The sequence below is a fragment of the Neoarius graeffei genome, chromosome 21 (genome assembly GCF_027579695.1).
Source record: "Neoarius graeffei isolate fNeoGra1 chromosome 21, fNeoGra1.pri, whole genome shotgun sequence".
NCBI classification, from domain to species: Eukaryota; Metazoa; Chordata; class Actinopteri; order Siluriformes; family Ariidae; genus Neoarius; species Neoarius graeffei.
Window position 1 is genome coordinate 45,616,198 of NC_083589.1, and position 22,244 is coordinate 45,638,441.

The window sequence follows — 22,244 nt, forward strand, 5'->3', positions numbered from 1 at the left end:
TATTTTGAGTGCAATACAGATCAACTATTACAGTACTTGATTATAACACATAGCCTTGTGGTATATAGTATATACAGTGCATATCTCATATACTTGATCTAACCTTTTCAGACCCACACCTGCAAGAACTCAGTCTTTCTCTTACAAGCAGAGAATGGCTGACCAATCTCTGACCAAATTTTTTTCCTCCCCCCTTTGGGCTTCTCTGACTGACTTTTGTAAGGGAAACCAAAAGAAACCAAGTGGGTTCAAAGGATGTCAGTGTCAGAAAAAGACCCAATACTACACAAGTTGACACAATTCAAGATTTGGAGCAATGGTCAATAAAATCTAAAGAATATGCTACCACCCTACCCCAGACCCCGTACCCCCGAGACACACACAAGCTCCTTTGACAGACGAAACCCGTTAATGTTTCAGAAAAAAAAAAAAACAACACAGGCTAGATCAATTTTCATTCCCACTCAGGCTTCCATAGTGGCACAGTAATGGGTGTCATGTATTCCCACCTGACTGTAGTTAACAGGATCCTACAGAGCATGAAACTCCACTAGAGGTGTAAAACATGTGAGACCGGATAAGACGTGTAATTCATTCCAATTTCAGCCATATCTGCTGATGTTTTGAATCCATATCCTTGTTGTTTTGAAATTGCCATCAGTTGCTTTACATTGAGGCAGTATGAGTATGTAGGTGTCAGTAGTTCCATTGTAACGTCACTGCATCATTATTGATGTCACCAGCAGCAACATCATGACTGGCCACAGCACGTTAATCCAATGATTCCAATTTCCACTGGGGCCATGACAAAAGATTATCATTACTGTTACTAGGTCACCAGGAGATAGGTTAACGTTTCAACTTTTTCATTTGTTTTGCTCCCATTCCCACACAACACCATTACAGCATAACAACGATGAATAAATGGTTTTCAGTGAGAGTGTGAATGGAGTAACACACACACACACACACACACACACACACACACACACACACACACACACACACATTCTCTCTCTCTCTCTCTCTCTCTCTCTCTCTCTCTCTCTCTCTCTCTCTCTCTCTCTCGCTTTCAAACACACAGACACAAAAAACACCATAGACTACCTTTGTCAGATCAGATTCAGTGCCCTCAGTGCGTGCACACACACACACACACACACACACACACACACACACACACACACACACACACACACACACACACACACACACACACTTGATGCTGAACAACAGCTATCATTGGCAGGGTACATACTGTGTGTCTCTGATGTAATCCTTTCCAGCTTCCACCATCTCCTCAGTCCTGCTCCTGCTACACCTCCCACATCCCAACTCCACTTATAAATGCCCCCTACAAAAAGGATGGCTCTCACTCTTTGAGAAAGCCAGGCAGAAAGGGTCAGAGGGAATGGGCCTGCGATTTCATCCATCTTCATAGATTGTGTGAAGGAAAGCGTCTAAGTTACAGGATGGGTGCTCTGTTTTTATCACCTTCTCTTTAAGACTGATACCAGATGATTAAACTGAAAGGTAAGCCTAGCTTTAATAATTTCAAAATCAGTTTAGGCTGAGATGGCAATTACTATGTCGGAATTTAAGAAAAAAAGTAAAAAAGCCAACAAAAATGAATCCATAACACAAATATAGTCTGTAAAGGTGCGTAAGATGAGGTTCTGGAGGTACACATTTTGCACTCGTAGTCTACCATATCTGAAGACAATGAGTTTAATTGTGTGTCCATGTTGTGCATTGAATCTTAGGGTTCTGATCTGGTGACTTTTGCACTTAGTCCTGATGCGATGAATGATACTCGCTTTATTCTGGATACAAACCTCCTTATTCAGGCCAGTGCTCTGTGTTCTCTGCCACTTTTGTTTACCTCGGCTCAGAGGGGTTTCTTATATCAATAGGTGCAGTTTGCTCATTAGAACTCTGGGAGAGTGGCTGCCTGTTAAGTAGGGAGGGATTGACTGAGGAAGGTTGTTTTTTTCCAGAGTAACCAAGGAGAGGTGGATAGTAGTGGGCTAAGTGCATTGTGTTGTCTTTTGAAACGGTCTAATCATATGGGACTAAGCCTGGCAAAGTTTGGCATTTAGTCATTGCTCTTTTCTCTTTTATTTGCCCTTAACTGCTGCAGGCTAAAACCTCTGAAAAAAATCATCACACACACACACACACACACACACACACACACACACACACACACACACACACACACACACACACACACTTTGTCTGTATATATGTACAGGACTGTATATGTTTTTTATCACCAGAAAAAACACATGTACCAATACTTTTTCTCAACTGTGCATTCATGTTCAAAACTTTAGCAGTTAGCTAAATAATCACTACAATTCTTTTAATTATAAAGGTAGAAAAAAAGATCAGCAGTAAAGGTACTTGGCTAGCTGATTAGCTAATTATATTGTTGAGGCTTAAATATAATAATATGCCTAACTGCACTTATTTGTCCAATGTTTGTCCAATACATAGAGCTCTGTATATATTATATATCATGGAGTACTGTTAATGGTAAACTAGTGCTAGCTAGGGTAGCTACTCATCAAATTATGGTATTTTTCACTCACAAGCAAGGTTTAGCATTATTTATAGGGTTAAATTGGTATTTCAGAGGTGGGTGAGACCTTCTTTCAAAGATTTTAACGTGATGTTTTCAGCATTAGTAGAATAAAATAATGATTATAATGTGTTTTATATCTTTTTGCTGGGTCGGCACGGTGGTGTAGTGGTTAGCACTGTCACCACACAGCAAGAAGGTTCTGGGTTCGAGCCCAGTGGCCCACGGGGGCCTTTCTGTGTAGAGTTTGCATGTTCTCCCCGTGTCTGCGTGGGTTTCCTCCGGGTGCTCCAGTTTCCCCCAAAGACATGCAGGTTAGACTAATTAGTGGCTCTAAATTGACCATGAATCTGAATGGCTGTTTGTGTCTATGTGTCAGCCCTGTGATGACCTGGCAACTTGTCCAGGGCGTACCCCGCCTCTCGCCCATAGTCAGCTGGGATATGCTCCAGCTTGCCCGTGACCCTGCACAGGATAAGCAGTTATGGATGGATGGATCTTTTTTGCTGTGGTCAGAGCATTTTGATATTGCTAGTTTGTCAGTTTTTGGTATCAAAAATGGATTTTTCAAGTCTCTTTTATACTATTAAAGAGACATGATTCCATTAAGCATTCCATGATTGAAAATACATTAATGCACTGCTAATAAGCCTTTGCTGAAGGAAAACATCTTACATATACACACACATTATTATGCTATTATTTATATTTCCACTTAATTAAAGTATAGGAGCTTAATTATGAAAGAAATTCTTCTTTTATTCCACAAACAAAGGTACTTTGCTCTCTCTATGAACTAGTCCAATAAATTCCAACAAAAGAACTTTAGCTAGCTAGATTTAAATTTTTTTTTTTATTAAGGTTTAGATGACATAGCTAACTTTATCAATCATGGTATAAAATTACTCTCAATATGTACCATCTACTCAGCTTACGGTACATGATGGTTGGCCATTCTCCTCCTCCTAACCCTTACTTCATTTCTCGACCCATCTACTCCAAACAAACCTTTGATGAGGATCATGAAAGACAGATGCTGGAAAGCAGGACCTTCAGGGAGAATCTCAGCGCTTTCTGCAGGTGACATTTTACTTTTTTATACACAATTGCTTGACTAAGGTCGCTGTTTAAATTAATTGTGTGTTAAAACTTTTTCAGAATCTTTAAAGACCAATTTTATTAACATAATCCAAAAATTAAGAGACCACTGTAAAATGATCAGTTCCTCTGGTTTTACTAGTTATATGTATGTGTTTGAGGAACATCAACATTTTTGTTTTATTCCATAAACTACTGACAACATTTCCCCCAAATTCCATATAAAAATATTGTCACTTAGAGCCTTTAATTGCAGAAAATGACAAGTAGCAATAAATAAATAAATAAATAAATAGATAAATTGATGAAGTGTTTTCAGACCTTGAATAATGCATAGAAATCAAGATCATATTCAATTTTAAACAACACATTACTAATATTAGAACTTAGGATAAGTTCAGAAATCAATATTTGGTGAAATAACCCTGACACTTAATCACATCTTTCATGTGTCTTGGCATGTTCTCCACCAGTCTTTCATGTTGCTCGTGAGTGACTTTATGCCATTCCTGGTGTAAAAATTCTATCAGCTCAGCTTTGTTTGTTGGCTTGTGACCATCCATCTTCCTCTTGATCACATTCCAGAGGCTTTCAGTGGGATTGGGCTAGCCATGACAGGGTCTTGATCTTGTAGTCTTCCATCCACGCCTTGATTGACCTGGCTGTGTGGCATTGTGCTGCTGGAAAACTTAATCCTTAGAGTTAGGGAACACTGTCAGACCAGAAGGAATCAAGTTTTCTTCCAGGATAACATTGTACATGGCTTGAGTCATGTGTTCAAAAATCTACCCAATTCGAGTCTTGCTGAAGCAGATCATCACCGATCCGCCACCAAATTTTATAATGGGTGTGAGACACTGTGGCTTGTAGGCCTCTCCAGGTCTCTGTCTAACCATTAGACAACCAGGTGATGGGAAAAGCTGAAAATTGGACTAATCAGAGAAGATGACCTTACTCCAGTCCTCTATGGTCCAATCCTTATGGTCTTTAGCAAACCTCAGCCTGGCTCTTTTTTGCCTTTCATTGATGAAGAGCTTTTTTCTAGCTTTGCATGACTTCAATCCTGCCCGGAGGAGCCTGTTTTGAACCGTCTTTGCCGTGCACTTGACCCCATCTGCCATTCTTTTTGCCGGTCACTTGATGTCATCCTCCAGTTGTTGAATGACATTCGAAGGAGCTGACAATCATCCCAGCCAGTGGAGAGTTGTTTTCACCCTCTGCCAGTCTGTAAATTTGTTGTTCCCAATGTCTGCTGCTTGATCTTGTTCTTATGAACTATCGTCTTTGAAATTTTGAGGATGGAAGCAACCTGACACTCACTGTATCCCTCTGCCAGTAAAGCCAGAATTGACTCCTTCTTTTTCTTACTCAAAACTTTTCTCTTTAACTCTTTTGGCATGATGAATAGATATTTTTGTCCTCCAATTAAATTTAAGGTACTACTAGCACTGTTTTCGCCATCCAAAATGGTCCTATTGCAAAAGGATAGTGTGATTTTTATACTTTTCCTCATTAAATAAGATTTAGTTCAGGTGATCACCTAATCAGTACCAAAATGCGGTGTGCTTGTGTTGGAATTCTAGCACAGAACCTGGAATGAAATGGCTGTCATACATAGAGATGTCGATTTAAAGGGCATATTCTGAACCAATTTTGTTTTTTTTAAATATGAAAGTATGTCCCTTTACACACTCATCCAGAAGGGTAATTTTGCACAAGACCATCTGTCTACAGGAGAAAAAAATAAAATAACAACGCGTCTGGAAAAATCCCAAGGGAGTCTGGAGCCAGAATTGTAACGTCACCTGCGGAAGCGCCAGCAGGCTGCACGAGCTTGCACAGTTTAAGTGCACAGTCTGTGGAGACAAAGCGCTCCCATTTCTCTCTCATTGTCCCGTCTTATGGAAAACGATGAGTACTAATCCCATCATGATTGGTGTTGCTACACCCTCCTATGATACATCTGTTAACCATTTTAATAATTACATGATAACATTGAAGAAATTTGCAGAAAACCACCAGGTTGTTTTCTCATAAACAAACCAGCGCTGACGTAAGATTCAGTGGGAGGCGTCCTGCAGATCACGAAGGTCACGAAGATCAATGTTTGCCGGGAAATTCAAATGCAAAAAAAAAGTTTTTTCAGAGGCGGACCAATTCGCCTCAAATGGCTTGATTTCAACTGAATTTTTCTGGTATTGCGCAAGGTAAAAAAAATTGCATAGAATGCAGAATGTTACAGATATTTGACCAAAGTTTAATATAAAATAGGAGAATTACATTGATCTTGCTCCTTAATTTACCCGTGATATGCACTTTAAGAAAAAAATTGAAGTGGTCTCTTAATTTTTTCCCCCAGCGCTTCATATGAACTATAATAGCTAATTTTACAACTTGATAGTGACTTTTAGCCCCATGTCATGTGTCCCCTTTGAGAATCACTCCTCTTAGCATTTTTACCATTCAACAGGACAGTGCATATGTCTCTTTGTGTATGTGAATGTTGATGCCTAAATCTTATAGATGCTCTAGTAGCCAGGTCAAACTTGCTCTTAAGCGACTTTTCCCAATCTTGGATTGGCTACTCAAGTATCCAGTAAAGCTGTGGCTTCTTAGTGATATCATATCAGGAGCCAGCACAGGATTAGTGTGCTGTTTACAAGGTAAGGCATCTTTTTGTCGGTGTACTCTAAATTAAACAATATAATATTTCTTGTGAACTTCAGAGTGTTTACTGTGTGTTTTCCCCACAGGTTTGGCTTATGGATTGCTGGTGTCTGTTAGTCCTGTATATGGTCTCTATGCTGCTTTCTTCCCAGTCCTCACCTACTTCTTTCTGGGAACCTCTCGACACATATCTGTGGGTAAGGTTTAGTTTCAAGAATAATACAAATGTATGTACAAAAATGTCTCAGGATTCTGTGTTGCTGCTGAGGGAGTCTATAAACATAAGGGTGGAATAAATCTGAGTGAGTTTGACTGTGAAATATCTTTACATCCATCTTGTGTAGATGTTTGATTTCTTCTTCTGATTGTGTGCAGGTCCATTTCCAGTCACCTGCCTGATGGTGGGTTCTGTGGTTTTGACTCTTGCTCCCGATGAGCAGTTCATTCATCCAGGGAATGGGAGCACTGTAAATGGGTCATGGATAGGCACAGAGGAAGTGGATATTAATGCAATGGAAGACCAAAGAATTGCAATAGCGTCAACTATGACTGTACTAATTGGACTGTTTCAGGTAGGGCTTTAACTTTGTTCTTAGTTCTGTAATAAAAATGATGTCCAAATAAGATGTGAATTATCAAATTCTGCTATAAAAAATTATTAAAATACAAAATATTCTTTGAACACAAAGTATTGATGGGTCAAAGCAAGATAATTATGATAGAGCATTATGGAATCAATATAATTCACAATACATCTATGAGGATTATGATGAATCATTTAAAGTATATTTAACAAAATAATTACCAGGGTTAAGAACAGAACAAGTTAAACAAGTATATTTTAACCTAGATTTAAAAGTACCTATTGATCTGGTCTACCAAATATTCTCTGGAACATTATACCAGAGTTTACACATAATGTAAGAAAATCCTCCACCTGCTGAGCTGTAAGTGATCTTCTGGATTAACAGTAGGCCTGTGGCAGTTGAGCAAAATGCTCTGGCTGAGCTATACTGTTTCAGGGGTTCAGAAAGATATGTCAGAGCTAAACTGATCAAAGTTTTAAACATTATGAGAAGGACTTTGTAGTCAGTGTGGAATTTAATAGGCAGCCAGTGTAGCCGAATAAGACTGAGGAAATGTGCTTTGATTTTTATTTCCTGGTAAGAATGTAGGCTGCTGCATTCTCAACTAGCTACATACTGTAGCTTCCATAAGATGGCAGCAGGGAACCAGCCAGCATTACAATATATTACAATAGTCCAATCTAGAATATGAAAGTGTGGACTAGTTAATCAGTGTCTTGTACAGTCAGCATATGATTTAGAGATGTTACTTACAAAATCAAATGATAAACCAACAGCTAAGGTTGGTTTATCATTTATCATTTTATCATTTATCACAAGTTTATTTTAGATTTCGCTTTTACAAGAAGTTTGGGACAAGGTTTTGGCTCAAATCCACAGTCTTGTTTTAGCCAGACTTAATACCCAACATTAATATTACTGTGTGTCAGAATTTATAAGAATGTGTCAAAAGTTGAGTATGTTTTTCGTTTTCCAGTTGGCAATGGGAATGCTCCATGTAGGCTTCTTGGTGCGCTATCTGTCTGATCCACTGGTAGGAGGCTTCACTACAGCGGCTGCTTTCCATGTGTTCATCTCTCAACTCAAAATGGTTTTGTCTGTTCCCACCCACAGCCACAATGGCTTCTTCTCGATTGCCTATGTGAGTGGCTGCTGTCAACATTTTGGCACTTCAGAATCTTGGAAAATTTTTAAAAGATTTACCATTTATTTCGACCAGCCTTGTTTCAGTAGGAAGCTTCTGATTAGCTTATCTAAAACAACTTAGACACATGCTTAAATGATACAATTAGATAGTAATTAATACTTGGATCAATAATATAAGGTACTTAGATAAACACTGCCCTAAAGTAATATATTTCTGTGATCTCTCTGTAGACTCTCAGTGATGTATTTCGCAATATTAAGCAAACCAATATGGCTGACCTGGTTGCTGGTTTACTGGCCATAATTATAGTGGTGGCAGTAAAAGAAGTCAACACCAAATTTCAGCATAAGATCCCAGTGCCAGTCCCCATTGAAGTGATTGTGGTCTGTATCTACATTTTCTGATATAAATGGCTCTTTTTCTGCAATAGCTTTGTTTTATTAGAGTAAATACTGAAAGTAGTATTAGTTAAATTAGTATTAGTTTTAAGTTGTTATTAGGCAAATAATTGTCAAGTGCCAATGTCTTATTTAGTAAATAAAGTGAAACTAATAGAAAAAGTCTGTAGGTACTAGGTCCACCAATGGCTCTTGGGAATTTAAATAGAATAATAATGACATTGCTCCTCCATTGTAATGCACTATATGGCCAAAAGTCTGTGGATACCTGACAATCACACCCATATCTGGGTCTTCCCCAAACTATTGTCTCAAAGATGGAATCTCACAATTATAATGAATGTGTTTGTGTGCTATAACAACATAATTTCCCTTCATTTGAAATAAGGGGCCTAAACATTTTCCAGCATTACAGTGTCCCTGTACAGAAACCAAGTTTCATGAAGACTGGGTTTGCCAAAGTTGATGTGGAAGAACATGTCTGGTCTGCACAGAGACCTGACCTCAAACCCACTGAACACCTTTTGGATGAATTTGAATGCCGACTGCACCTCAGGCCTCCTCACCCAACATCAGTGCCTGACATCACTAATGCTCTTATGGCTGAACATACACAAATCCCCACAGTCGCACTCCAAACTCTAGCTGAAAGCCATTCCGGAAGAGTGGAGGTTACTATAACAGCAAATGCAGGAATATATCTGGAATGGGATGTTCAGTAAGCACATGTGGGTGTGATGGTCAGGTGTCCAAAAACAAAATGACATATACTGTGTGTCATTGATTGCTGTCCTTGAATTTGAATTAAGCTGATACTGCAATGTGCTGAAGACCATAATATTGAGTTGTGCTGTATCATATTATATTTGTATCATTAATATTCTTTCAGTTCTGGTTTCTGTATTAATAAAATTTTGTTGAAGAGGCCCTTTTTGCTTGTTAACATGTTAAACCATCTTTCTCATAGACAGTGATTGCTACAGGAATCTCCTATGCAGTGGATCTAAAATCCCACTATGGTGCCAGTATTGTTGACAGTATTCCAAGAGGGTGAAGACACTTTCTGTGGCATTCCCTGTTGCCCATGCAGAGCTATGACAATACTCATAATGTTTATTTTTATTGGCACACTATGAAGTTATTCAGCAGAGGCCATTAATATGAAAACATTAATATAAACCATAATTAGGATATAAAAAATGGATAGAGAAGGTGAAATGTATTCAATTCTATTTTATCAAAACAAGTGGTGCTGGTCAAAGGATCGACCTCACATGTTTATGTTAACAGGTTTGTTCCAGCACGCTTTCCAAGTATAGAGCTCTTTGGGGATATTGTGGGCTCCAGTTTTTCTACTGCAGTGGTGGGATATGCAGTATCAGTATCAGTGGCTAAAGTTTATGCAACAAAGCATGATTATAAAATTGATGGGAATCAGGTATGTGTTAAAAAACACCAGTCATGTAAACAAAATATGTGTTTGCATTTAACATGTGAGAAATGGAATGACTTTTAAAAAAAAGCATATGTATGCATGTGTGTATGTGAGCCTTGTTTAAGAAATTTAATCAAAGAAGAAGCTCTTACACATGATGAAAAAATCTTCATGATTTAAGAGAGATTATATTGAACAACCTTGCATGGGTCACTATAACTTGCTAGAACAGAGAAAAAAAACTGGTAGAGAATAAGAAGTCTTATTACTCCCATGCTGTGGAATGTAGAGCTAACCTACTTTTGGCACTTTTTTTTTTAACAGGAATTGATAGCCTTTGGAATTAGCAACATTTTCTGTGGCTGTTTCTCAGGCTTTGTGGCAACCACTGCACTCTCACGTACAGCCATACAGGAGGGCACAGGGGGCAAGACTCAGGCACACATGCACGCACACACACACACACACACACACATACACACACACACAGTCTCTCTGATATTCTGATCTACTTCTTGCAGATTGCAGGGTTGATCTCAGCTCTGATGATGCTTATAGTAATCATGGGCCTAGGACCTCTACTGCAACCACTGCAGAAGGTAGGTTGGACATACAATTGGAGGACATATTGCATGTATGGCTACTACTGGATATAAATAGAACACTGAAAATTATTTTTGAATTACATTAAGACTTGTTTTATAACAATAACACTGTTAGACATGACTATTCTCTGTTTCTGGCTTCCAGTCAGTGTTGGCTGGCATAGTTATTGCCAACCTGAAGGGCATGTTCATGCAACTCAACGATGTCCCCATATTGTGGAAGCAAAATAGGACAGACTGTGTAAGTAACTCATTTGTGGTGAAAAGATTAAAAGACCTCTGTTTAATGAATTTTAATAAATTAATATCAATTAATGAAGCAATAACAACCCTTCTTCCCATATTGGACCCACCCCTTCTGTTGTAACTATGTATGCTTGCTGAGTTGGCATTTTAGGACAGGGGCAGGATTGAGTGAGTCTATTTTGTCTGGGGGTGAAACTAATTTCTTGGTTAGAAAAATATAAAAAGAAGCCTGGAATTAAGAAATTAACCAGTTCTATTAAATAAAGCAACTTATATATCTTTCAGGGGCGGCACGGTGGTGTAGTGGTTAGCGCTGTCGCCTCACAGCAAGAAGGTCCTGGGTTCGAGCCCCAGGGCCGGCGAGGGCCTTTCTGTGCGGAGTTTGCATGTTCTCCCCGTGTCCGCGTGGGTTTCCTCCGGGTGCTCCGGTTTCCCCCACAGTCCAAAGACATGCAGGTTAGGTTAACTGGTGACTCTAAATTGACCGTAGGTGTGAATGTGAGTGTGAATGGTTGTGTGTGTCTATGTGTCAGCCCTGTGATGACCTGGCGACTTGTCCAGGGTGTACCCCGCCTTTCGCCCATAGTCAGCTGGGATAGGCTCCAGCTTGCCTGCGACCCTGTAGAAGGATAAAGCGGCTAGAGATAATGAGATGAGATATATCTTTCATTATACCTTATTACACATTATACTATTAACCTTCAAAGGGTTGTTTGCAAATCCAACAATATATCATAAATTATTAAAGCACATAAAAAAGAAAATTCAATTATACCAATGTTTCTATAGTCATCTCCAATTCCTTATTATAGTACTTTTTTATAGGGTTTTATAGAATTTTTATAGAGTTATTTGATATTTATATTGCATATCTGTTACTGAGTAGAGCTCTGCTGGTGTTGGATTCAACTAACTTGGTAGAAAAAATGACTATAGAATTATTCATATTGATGCTCATATCAATATGAACTTTCCTACAGTTTATTTGGGTGTTTATATGCATTAACATTATATGCTGGGGCTGGGCGAAAGTTAGGTAACTGGATGAGTACTAATATATATACTCAATATATTTACTTTTTCACAGTGTATTTGGGTGTTTACATGCATTGCTTGCATTGTACTGGGCTTGGATGTAGGTTTACTGACTGGCATCGTGTTTGAGCTGGGAACTGTGGTGCTCAGGACCCAATTGTAAGTAACATGGATTTGAAATTTGAACGAAAATATTTTATATATCCCAGTCATCATTATCATATGTGCTTAAAATGTTTATTGAAGATGTATGCAAAGAGATCTACTCGTGCTATTAGTTAGTATAAATGAATAATATTGTGAACAACAACAAGAACAACAGCAAAACTTTCAATATGTAGTTTAAATGTGAAAATTTAATCTTTAATCGTCCTGTAAGGATCCTGTTCAACAAATGTTATGATAGAAAGAATGAGTCTGACTAAAGAAGTCTAAAACCTTGTTAGTTAAGTGTGATTTCCTAACACAGTGAATGTCAGGCTTTGATCTATTTGTTGGATATTCATGTCCTGAAATGGCCGTAAGCTTAATCAGTTCACTTTGTAATCAGATACCAGCTGTGAAAATGTCTATGATGCTTCTGCTTCAGTCAGAATGAAGCCTTTAAATGCAATTGCCTCCCTTTCCACTTTTGAAGATAACCAGACTAGTTGAGATAGGCTTATAGGCCAAATAGCAGTTGCAAAAGACATATTTCTATTTCTATGTATAGTTTTCAGAACTATATATAGTATAAAATGTCAAAATTTTAGCATGTACAGGGTTTTCCCTGGCCTGTACATACCATATTACTTCAGTATTGAAACAATAGTGTATAAAAAGAGCATTACTGGACAAGTGTATTACTAAATATGCTGACAATTACCATTTATTTACAAATCTAAGGAACATGAATGTCATATTTGAACTGAATAGACTTTAGAACACCACCAGTTTCTGTTTAAAGGGATATATGATACTGTGTTTCTGAAGTTTTTGTAATATACTGTCATCTAGTCCTTCCTGTTCAACCCTTGGGAATATACCAGGCACTGATATCTACAGGAATATGAAAGACTACAAAAATGTATGAAAATAGTAACTCGAATAATATTTTAAATTCCAATTTATTGCATAAAGCAAATTTCCATCTCAAAAATAACTGTCTCTTTCTCAGATCAATGGGATTTCTGGAATAAAGATTTTCAAATGCAACTCGCCCATATATTTTGCCAACATTGACTACTTCAAAGAACAGTTACGAGATGCTGTAAGTTTCGTAATATGTTTTCATATAGATAAATATCATATGCTATAAGTTTTATAAATCACAGTAATGTATTGGTAATACCTTCTGATTTACATTATCATTAATTTCACAGATTGTGACTAATTTATGTCCATGTTAATGCATGACAGGTGGGATTTGATGCTGTGCAGGTCTTCAAGAAGAGGAACAAAGCATTAAAGAAGATCCACAAACTAGTTAAAAAGGGGACTCTGAAAGTCACAGAGGTACACAAACAGAAACAAGATGTGGATACCACAGATAGCTTTTACTACATATCATTATATAATTTAATAATTACGCAAGTTTAAAGTATACAGTGCTCAGCGTAAATGAGTACACCCCCTTTGAAAAGTAACATTTTAAACAATATCTCAATGAACACAAACAATTTCCAAAATGTTGACAAGACAAAGTTTAATATAACATCTGTTTAACTTATAACGGGAAAAAGTAAGGTTAATAATATAACTTAGAGTACACATTTTTCAGTTTTACTCAAATTAGGGTGGTGCAAAAATGAGTACACCCCACAACAAAAACTACTACATCTAGTACTTTGTATGGCCCCCATGATTTTTAACGACAGCACCAAGTCTTCTAGGCATGGAATGAACAAGTTGGCGACATTTTGCAACATCAATCTTTTTCCATTCTTCAACAATGACCTCTTTTAGTGACTGGATGCTGGATGGAGAGTGATGCTCAACTTGTCTCTTCAAAATTCCCCATAGGTGTTCGATTGGGTTCAGATCAGGAGACATACTTGGCCACTGAATCACTTTCACCCTGTTCTTCTTCAGAAATCCAACAGTGGCCTTAGATGTGTGTTTTAGTCATGTTGGAAAAGTGCATGACGACCAAGGGCACGGAGTGATGGTACTGTAGCATCTTCTCTTTCAGTATAGAGCAATACATCTGTGAATTCATGATGCCATCAATGAAATGCAGCTCCCCGACACCAGCAGCACTCATGCAGCCCCACATAAGGACACTGCCACCACCATGTTTCACTGTAGGCACCATGCATTTTTCTTTGTATTCCTCACCTTTGTGACGCCATACAGTTTTGAAGCCATCAGTTCCAAAAACATTTATCTTGGTCTCATCACTCCAGAGTATAGAGTCCCAGTAGTCTTCATCTTTGTCAGCATGGGCCCTGGCAAACTCTAGGTGGGCTTTTTTGTGCCTGGGCTTTAGGAGACGCTTCTTTCGTGGACGGCATCCATGCATGCCATTCCTCTGCAGTGTACGCCGTATTGTGTCACGGGAAATAGTCACCCCAGTTTGGCTTTCTACTTCTTTAGATAACTGCAGTGAACTTGCATGCCGATTTTCTTCAACCCTTCTCATCAGAAGATGCTCCTGTCGAGGTGTTAACTTCCGTGGACGACCTGGACATCTCTTAAATCGGTTGCAGTTCCATCTTTCTTAAATTTTTGTACCACTTTTGCTACAGCATTCTGACTGATAAGTAAAGCTTTGCTGATCTTCTTGTAGCCTTCACCTTTGTGGTGGAAAGAAATTATTTTCTTTGGGGAATTCTGAAGAGACAAGTTGAGCATCACTCTCCATCCAGCATCCAGCCACTAAAAGAGATCATTGTTGAAGAATGGAAAAAGATTGATGTTGCAAAATGTTGCCAACTTGTTCATTCCATGCTTAGAAGACTTGGTGCTGTCATTAAAAATCATGGAGGCCATACAAAGTACTAGATGTAGTAGTTTTTGTTGTGGGGTGTACTCATTTTTGCGCCACCCTAATTTGAGTAAAACTGAAAAATGTGTACTCTAAGTTATATTATTAACCTTACTTTTTCCCGTTATAAGTTAAACAGATGTTATATTAAACTTTGTCTTGTCAACATTTTGGAAATTGTTTGTGTTCATTGAGATATTGTTTAAAATGTTACTTTTCAAAGGGGGTGTACTCATTTACGCTGAGCACTGTATGTAATGCCTTACTGTAATGCTTTAAAATGAATATCATTAGTAACGACCAAAATGAATTAAGAAAGCAGGGGGAAAATAATATTAATTATTTGTTATTTTATTGTCAAGCACAAAACTATCGATAAATCGCGGCATCCGGATCCCAGAAAAAGGCAGCCTTGCCCCAGGGCTAATCTCGCATGACGTCACATGCGGAACCCTGGTTATCTGGGTCATTTCGGTTCATCTGACTCCATGCTTGTTTACTCACTGAAATTGGATATTGTTGCTGGAATCCTACAAAAATAACGATGAGAAGGCGCTGTGTTGTGTTTGGATGTTCAAATCCATATACAACAGGAGATTCAGTTCATGAATTTCCAAGAAATGGCACTAATCTAAAGCGACAGTGGGCGAGGTTTGTGCAAACGAAGTGGGCAGATTTTGTGTCGCCTACTAATAATAAATCTGATTTATCAAGATTCATCACCACCAGAACGACCACATGGGAATTATTGGAGCAAAAAAGAAACCCATTTATTTAATAAATTACATTTGATCTGACATTTGGACAGTTCATCAATTCCCCTATTATCACCCACTTCATATTTTCTTTCAATAATTACACTGAATCTGGTGACTTGTCTAGGGTGTCCCCTGCCTTGTGCCCATAGTCAGCTGGGATAGACTCCAGCTTGCCTGCGACCCTGTAGAACAGGATAAGCAGCTACAGATAATGGATGGATGGATGGATGGATGGATGGATAATTACACTGAATGTTTTAAAACTGTATGTTTTAAAGATAATATTTCTGCATTTATTGAGGTACATGTAAATATTTTCCCTATATTTTGCAGTGGTCAGCTTAGAATAAAAATCCACAAACCAATCTGTGTTTCCAATTCTCTCTGGCTGGTGGTGCGCTATCGGTGGTGAGTGGGACTGTCGTGAACTGGCAGTTTCTTGTCTTGGGGGCTTGAAAAGGATATTTACTCTGGAATATCCTTGATAAACATCTGCCCCTTCATCCGACATATAAGAATCCCAATCACTATCAGAATTCTCTCCAAAACATGATTCCACTGCTGTGTACACGAACGAAATTGATACCAGGATTGTTACATGATCTTCAGGATCTTCCAGTTCAGTCTCGGCAGATTCCATGAAAATCGGCCGATCTTATTGATTTTTCCATCAATTTATGGCCTTTTGGATTAGCTATGGTTCGAAAACACATGGTCAATGAACATAATGATTGTTGCTTTGTACAAGGAAAAAAGTGTGGTTCAGGGACATTAAATTCACTTTAAGGAAATGCCACACTCTATACTTAAAAATCACTTTTTCTGACAAATGAGATAAACTAGATTGTTTTGTCTTAAACCTGCAAATCTTGTGAAATATTACCTCATATAGAAATTACATGTCTGTTGCAGAGTGGCTTGGTGTCAGTGGAACCTCTAGGTATGGTTAATGCGGGGTTTGAGAGTGAGCGGGACCCTGAGCAAGTGGAAGTCGGATCACAGCAGGAAGTAGAAGCTGGGGTTCAAACGGACATGGATGTGGAGGTGCAAGTGGACTGGACGGCTGCACTGCCTGTCAATGTCACAGTCCCTAAAGTCAACATCCATAGCTTGGTTATGGACTTCACTGCTGTCTCCTTCCTGGATGTGATGGCTGCAAAGTCCCTTAAACTGGTGGGTTTTGATAAGCCTGTCTCTTTTCAAGAAAAAAAAATCATAGATAATTCAGAGGCCAGATGACCTGTAGGCATTATAATGGAGACATACTGGGTTTTTTTTCTTCTGAAAACTAGCGTGGCTAAATTTCCCCCAGAATTAATCTGGAATATAAGTAATTAATATACATATAGGACACTTTTTCAATGGAATAAAAACATGTATTCTATTCCCTTTTAGCAGGTTCCATTCATTTGGTTTGACAGCATTCAATATTGTTATGATATCATATTGTCTTACGTGTACTATGTCACTCTACCCAATGGAGAATAAGCATTGAATATAGTTTACGATATTGCATGGTTGTCAAGACAACATGACGTCACACGTCGGAGCTGATGCAAATATTCAACAAGAGTTTTCTGCTGTGCATGCTCAGAAGCATTTCTTTGTTCGCCAGTGGCGCCCTTAGTAAACTGTCACAGTGAACTAAAAATGCCATCAGATATGTCTTAGACGTAAAACTTCCGTGCTAGCAAGCGACCATGACAATTTGGAAACAAATCTTTAACTGTTCCATCGAATGTGTATGTATAATAATAATAATATTGGCTGGCTTTTTTTATCGATGTATATCAGATATATTCCATTCGGCTAGCATGATATGAACTCATCTTCGACTTGTTCAATATCGTGCTAGCTGAATGGAATGTATCTGATATGCCACTCAATGCCAGCCAATATTCCTTAAGGCCCGGTCCCACTGGCCGATGGACACAAAACGTATGCAAAAAGGACACAGCGGACAAGCAAAATTTCGGGGGTGGCTCTATCCGTTTTCATCCGCTCCAGAAATGGACAAAATTGGTGAAAATTTGCGAAAACTGAACGGAAAAGAACGGACATGGGTAGTATATAGCGGGGATGTTAAACGCATGTTCATAGGAAGCCTAGCGGATGAAAGCGGATGGAAGTGGATGACAGCTCCGAAGGGGTTACCGGTGATAACTGAGAAGCGGACGCATAGCAGAAAGAGCGGATGCATAGCGGATGAAGGGGATGCATCACGTACGCCTAACGGAAACAAAGGGGATGTTGCGCGGATGTATATCGGATGCAGACCGTTCACTGCGCATGCGGGGGGTATGAATTGCGTCTGCTCCACGGATATAAAGGGATGCAGCACGCACGCCGTCAGCATAAAGCGGAAAGACGTGCTGGCGGCTACATCGATACATCTCTACTACATCTCGTTTTTGAAGAAGGCTACATTGATACATCTCTACTACATCTTGTATCAACACCATGGCTGTTCGACTCGTACTGAGATCCAGATGATTTTCTCCCCCCTTTTATACAAAATATCGATTGTCCGCTAGGTGTCCTTCTACATACTCTAGACATACTCCAGACATCCTAAATATACGAGATACATCCCAGATATAAACGCTTTGTCCGTTTTGAATACTTTATATACGAGATGCATACGCTTACATCCTTTCTATTTCCATGCTACTAACGATGAATAGACGTTTCATGTACCTTATCTTTCCTCCCTCTTTCCGTTTTCAGCTGCAGCGGATGTGAGTTGCGAGGATGCCCAGAGGATGCAGAGAGGATACAGCAGACGTTTAACGGATGATAACGGACATAGAACGTTTGTTGCTCGTATATGTCGTGGATTTACATCGTACACGGCGGAAAGTTCATCCGTTCTAAAAGTTTTGTGCAGCTCAAAACTTTTTGCGCGGATGAAATCACAGTGGACGGATGCTCGATGGATAGAGCGTATGAAGCACGTATGCAATGAGTACACAACGGATGCATAGCGTTTTCCAACGGATGGCAAAGATTTTTTTACGTTTTACATCCTCTTTGCATCCGTAAGTGCAGTGGGACCGGGCCTTTAAATGTTAGTTAAAACATGATGGTATGTGCAGTTAAAAAGACTTAATGACAGGGCGATAAGATGTGGCCTGAAGTGGAGTTACAGTTACTAGATACAGTTGATTATTGTCTAATAAGAGCATGCCCCAAAATGTTTTATTCCTGTAACATTTTTTAAAAATTTATTAATGAATACCACATCAAATGGGCAGCACGGTGGTGTAGTGGTTAGCGCTGTCGCCTCACAGCAAGAAGGTCCGGGTTCGAGCCCCGTGGCCGGCGAGGGCCTTTCTGTGCGGAGTTTGCATGTTCTCCCCGTGTCCGCGTGGGTTTCCTCCGGGTGCTCCGGTTTCCCCCACAGTCCAAAGACATGCAGGTTAGGTTAACTGGTGACTCTAAATTGACCGTAGGTGTGAATGTGAGTGTGAATGGTTGTCTGTGTCTATGTGTCAGCCCTGTGATGACCTGGCGACTTGTCCAGGGTGTACCCCGCCTTTCGCCCGTAGTCAGCTGGGATAGGCTCCAGCTTGCCTGTGACCCTGTAGAACAGGATAAAGCGGCTAGAGATAATGAGATGAGATGAGATGAGACCACATCAAACATTTTATCTATGGAGGAAGAAGAACATGTTTCTATTATCACTTATTTTATAGCAACTATAAACAGTTGTTCCCTGACCAACCTGTCTTTTTCTCTCTATCTTTAATAATACAAAAAAGATCAGCTTGTCATATTGCTCCAAATCCCTTTGTCCTGAAGACTTTCATGTGTCAGAACACTTAACGAAACAGCTTTATCTGACTGTTACAAAGCATTAATACTGAGAACTCCTTCCAAAAATGCTAAATAAACATCTTGTCACAGAAGAGGATCCATTCATGTAGACCATCCACTAGACAAGTCTGTGTCTAAGTCATTACTATAGAAATGATAATGATTAGAATAACATAATAATATAATGTGAGCAATGCCATTATAGAAGATTAATCACCTCCTGACCAATGAGATTCAAGAATTCAACGTTGTTGTGCTTTGTATTTAGAATGATGGATTTCCTGTCACATCAGTGAATTGCCACTCTCTAGCTAAGATGGACCACATCACCAAACCATTTGTACTGAGCTTGACATCCAGTGTATTGATGCATGTAGTAAAAGACCTGTACATTTTAGCACACTGAATGTCAGAGTCAGACAGTACAGCTTTGTAAGCGACACTGTGTTGTTGGAATGTTATCAGATAATAACCGTACCATTCATCATGAACTTTGTGCATTTATTGATAGGTCTTACATCTCCGAATACTGGGTGGTCATTAATCATATCTTTGCCCTCCACAGGTCATAAAGGAATTCATACGCATTGGTGTCAACGTCTATATTGCTGGCTGTGATGGTGTGACTTGAGTCAAATAACACCACAGTAGATAAGCATAACACAGAATTACATAACAATCTTTGTATTTATTTTGTCATAGATTATTAGCACTAATAATTTCACTAGTTACTGTATAAATGTATCTGATCTGAATTGTTGTTTGGATTTGATTTTTGAAACAGCATGCCTTTCTTTAAATAGGAGTATAACAATGTTTGTATTATTAAAAAGGATGCTGTCACTTCAACCTGAAAGTATTTGGTGTTACAGATGATACTGTCAGGAGGATGGAGGCCCTGTGTTTCTTTGATGAGGTGGTGACCAGAGACCTGCTCTTCCTCTCTGTCCATGATGCCATCCTCTTTATCAAGCTGGAAACCTCCAGCAGGAGTATCTCAGACCCCATGGCAGATAAGGTAGGCTGTAGATCGTAGTTTAGTCCGTGTGAGACAGTGTTTAGAGTTGCAATATGCAGAAGAGCTGAAAGTTCACCTTAAGCATATATAAATATATAAACTATGACTGCTAGATATCGCTTTAGACCACAGGTTCTCAAAATTTTTGTAGCCAATGACCCTTTTAAGTGTAAAATAAATTCCACAGGCCCCTTCATTACAGTTTTTCATGAACCTGAGCTCAGGCTACTTTCTGTATTGAGTTTCACTTATTCTCCCATGTTCTCATGGGTTTTCACCAGTTTCTACAATTTCCTCCCACTGTCCAAAACATGCAGATAGGTGGATTGACTATGCTAAATTGCCCCATGGTGTGAAAGTGTGTGTGTGAATTTTACCCTGCATCCCATCCAGGGTGAATTCTCCCACCCACCAGGTGATTGGCTCTGGATCCATCACAACCCTGATCAAGATAAAGCAGTTACTGAAGATAAATAAATGTACCGGAGAGCTTTTTTTTAAATTATATTTTTTATTATATTTCTAACTTTCCACTGACAGAACACATTAAGTCCAACTAAACATTATTTATAGGCCCTTTTTTAAGTTATTGAGATTTTGTTTAAACCCATTCAAACCAGTGGAAGAGTCAAACAAGCTAATATCTATAAAAACCTCAAAATATAATAGTTTTAAAAATGGTAGGTTGTGATTTTCACTGCTGTAGCTAAAAAACAAACAAACAAACAAACAAACAAACAAACAAACAAACAAACAAACAAACAAACAAACAAACAAACCACAGACCCCCTGGCTATGCTTCATAGATTCCACTTTGACAACCACTGCCTTGGACTGTTTCACAGGCGTGATATTTCTGATAAGCATGAAGTCACTATGGGGTAAATGCTAGGAGATTTCTGTGAAAATAAAAATATTATTGTGCACTTTTATACAGTGCTTTAGGAATGCTTCTGAAAAAAAACGGATGCAATTGAACTAACTATTATATAGTTACTTTGGCACCTTGATACAGCCTGATTCCTATACTTACTGCACTTGCAAGAGTTATTGATTGATTTATAAGATTGATTTTTTTATGTCTAGATATCACAGATGAAGGACGACAAGGCACCACCACTGTTCACTGAAGATGAAAACCAGATTGAGACCTATGACAACCAGCACCTGGTATGGTTTTGTTTTTAATAACATATTACTGATTTTGACAAACTTTTAATCAATGCCTCTCTTCTTCACCCCAGGCTATTCATGAACTTTCAATCTGAATTTGGGCAAATTACTTGAGTTGTTGGACTCACTGATGAAGAAGAAGATGCAATCTTCCGACTGACTCAAGCTATCACCAAACATCAATAACTGTAGGTCCTATTACTAAACACTTGTTTGCTTTGTAAGTTAATATTGTAACTAGTTTCATTGTGCATTACATCCTGTTTGAGCTGAAACAGCAATGGAAGCAAAACACCAAAAAGGCCAGGCACATTCAAGTTTTTTAAGGAGGAACGCTGACTGACAACACACTAGAGGATGTCCACATAAACACTTGGCTTCCTCCCCTGTTACACCCTTCAATGGTGAGAAGAAGGACTGAGGACTTTAAATGAACCCAGGAGAAGTGACTGGACCATTTCTCTGTATGTGTGTCACCACAAAGTACAAAGCCTTAAGAATGGAATCAGTGTTTTAGCTACACAGAACTTTCAGTGATTAAAACCATCAAGGTTGAATTTGATAATAAAGACTGAATATCAGTTGTCAAATGTCATGCTATGTTGTTCTCAGTGCATTTTTGGAAAGTGTTTCAGAATGAAATCTCACAACTGTACTGTACATATTGTCACTGACATTCACAGTATTAAGGCTTGCTTCAGTAAAAATCCTG

At 38.8% G+C, this 22,244-nt stretch overlaps 1 protein-coding gene across 1 annotated transcript; it reads left to right on the forward strand.

The window, feature by feature from the left end:
- The first annotated feature begins 1,446 nt into the window (after window positions 1-1,446).
- slc26a4 (solute carrier family 26 member 4) lies at window positions 1,447-21,634 on the forward strand. The gene is made up of 21 exons (XM_060903658.1): window positions 1,447-1,533; window positions 3,515-3,664; window positions 6,206-6,345; window positions 6,436-6,546; window positions 6,725-6,921; window positions 7,913-8,077; window positions 8,314-8,466; window positions 9,449-9,531; window positions 9,772-9,919; window positions 10,241-10,354; window positions 10,438-10,515; window positions 10,667-10,762; window positions 11,855-11,961; window positions 12,799-12,868; window positions 12,959-13,051; window positions 13,201-13,296; window positions 16,438-16,698; window positions 19,907-19,961; window positions 20,214-20,359; window positions 21,446-21,529; window positions 21,604-21,634. The coding sequence occupies exons 2-21, from the start codon at window positions 3,525-3,527 to the stop codon at window positions 21,625-21,627; spliced, it is 2,361 nt and encodes a 786-aa protein (XP_060759641.1). The 5' UTR covers window positions 1,447-1,533; window positions 3,515-3,524; the 3' UTR covers window positions 21,628-21,634.
- The last annotated feature ends 610 nt before the right edge of the window (window positions 21,635-22,244 follow it).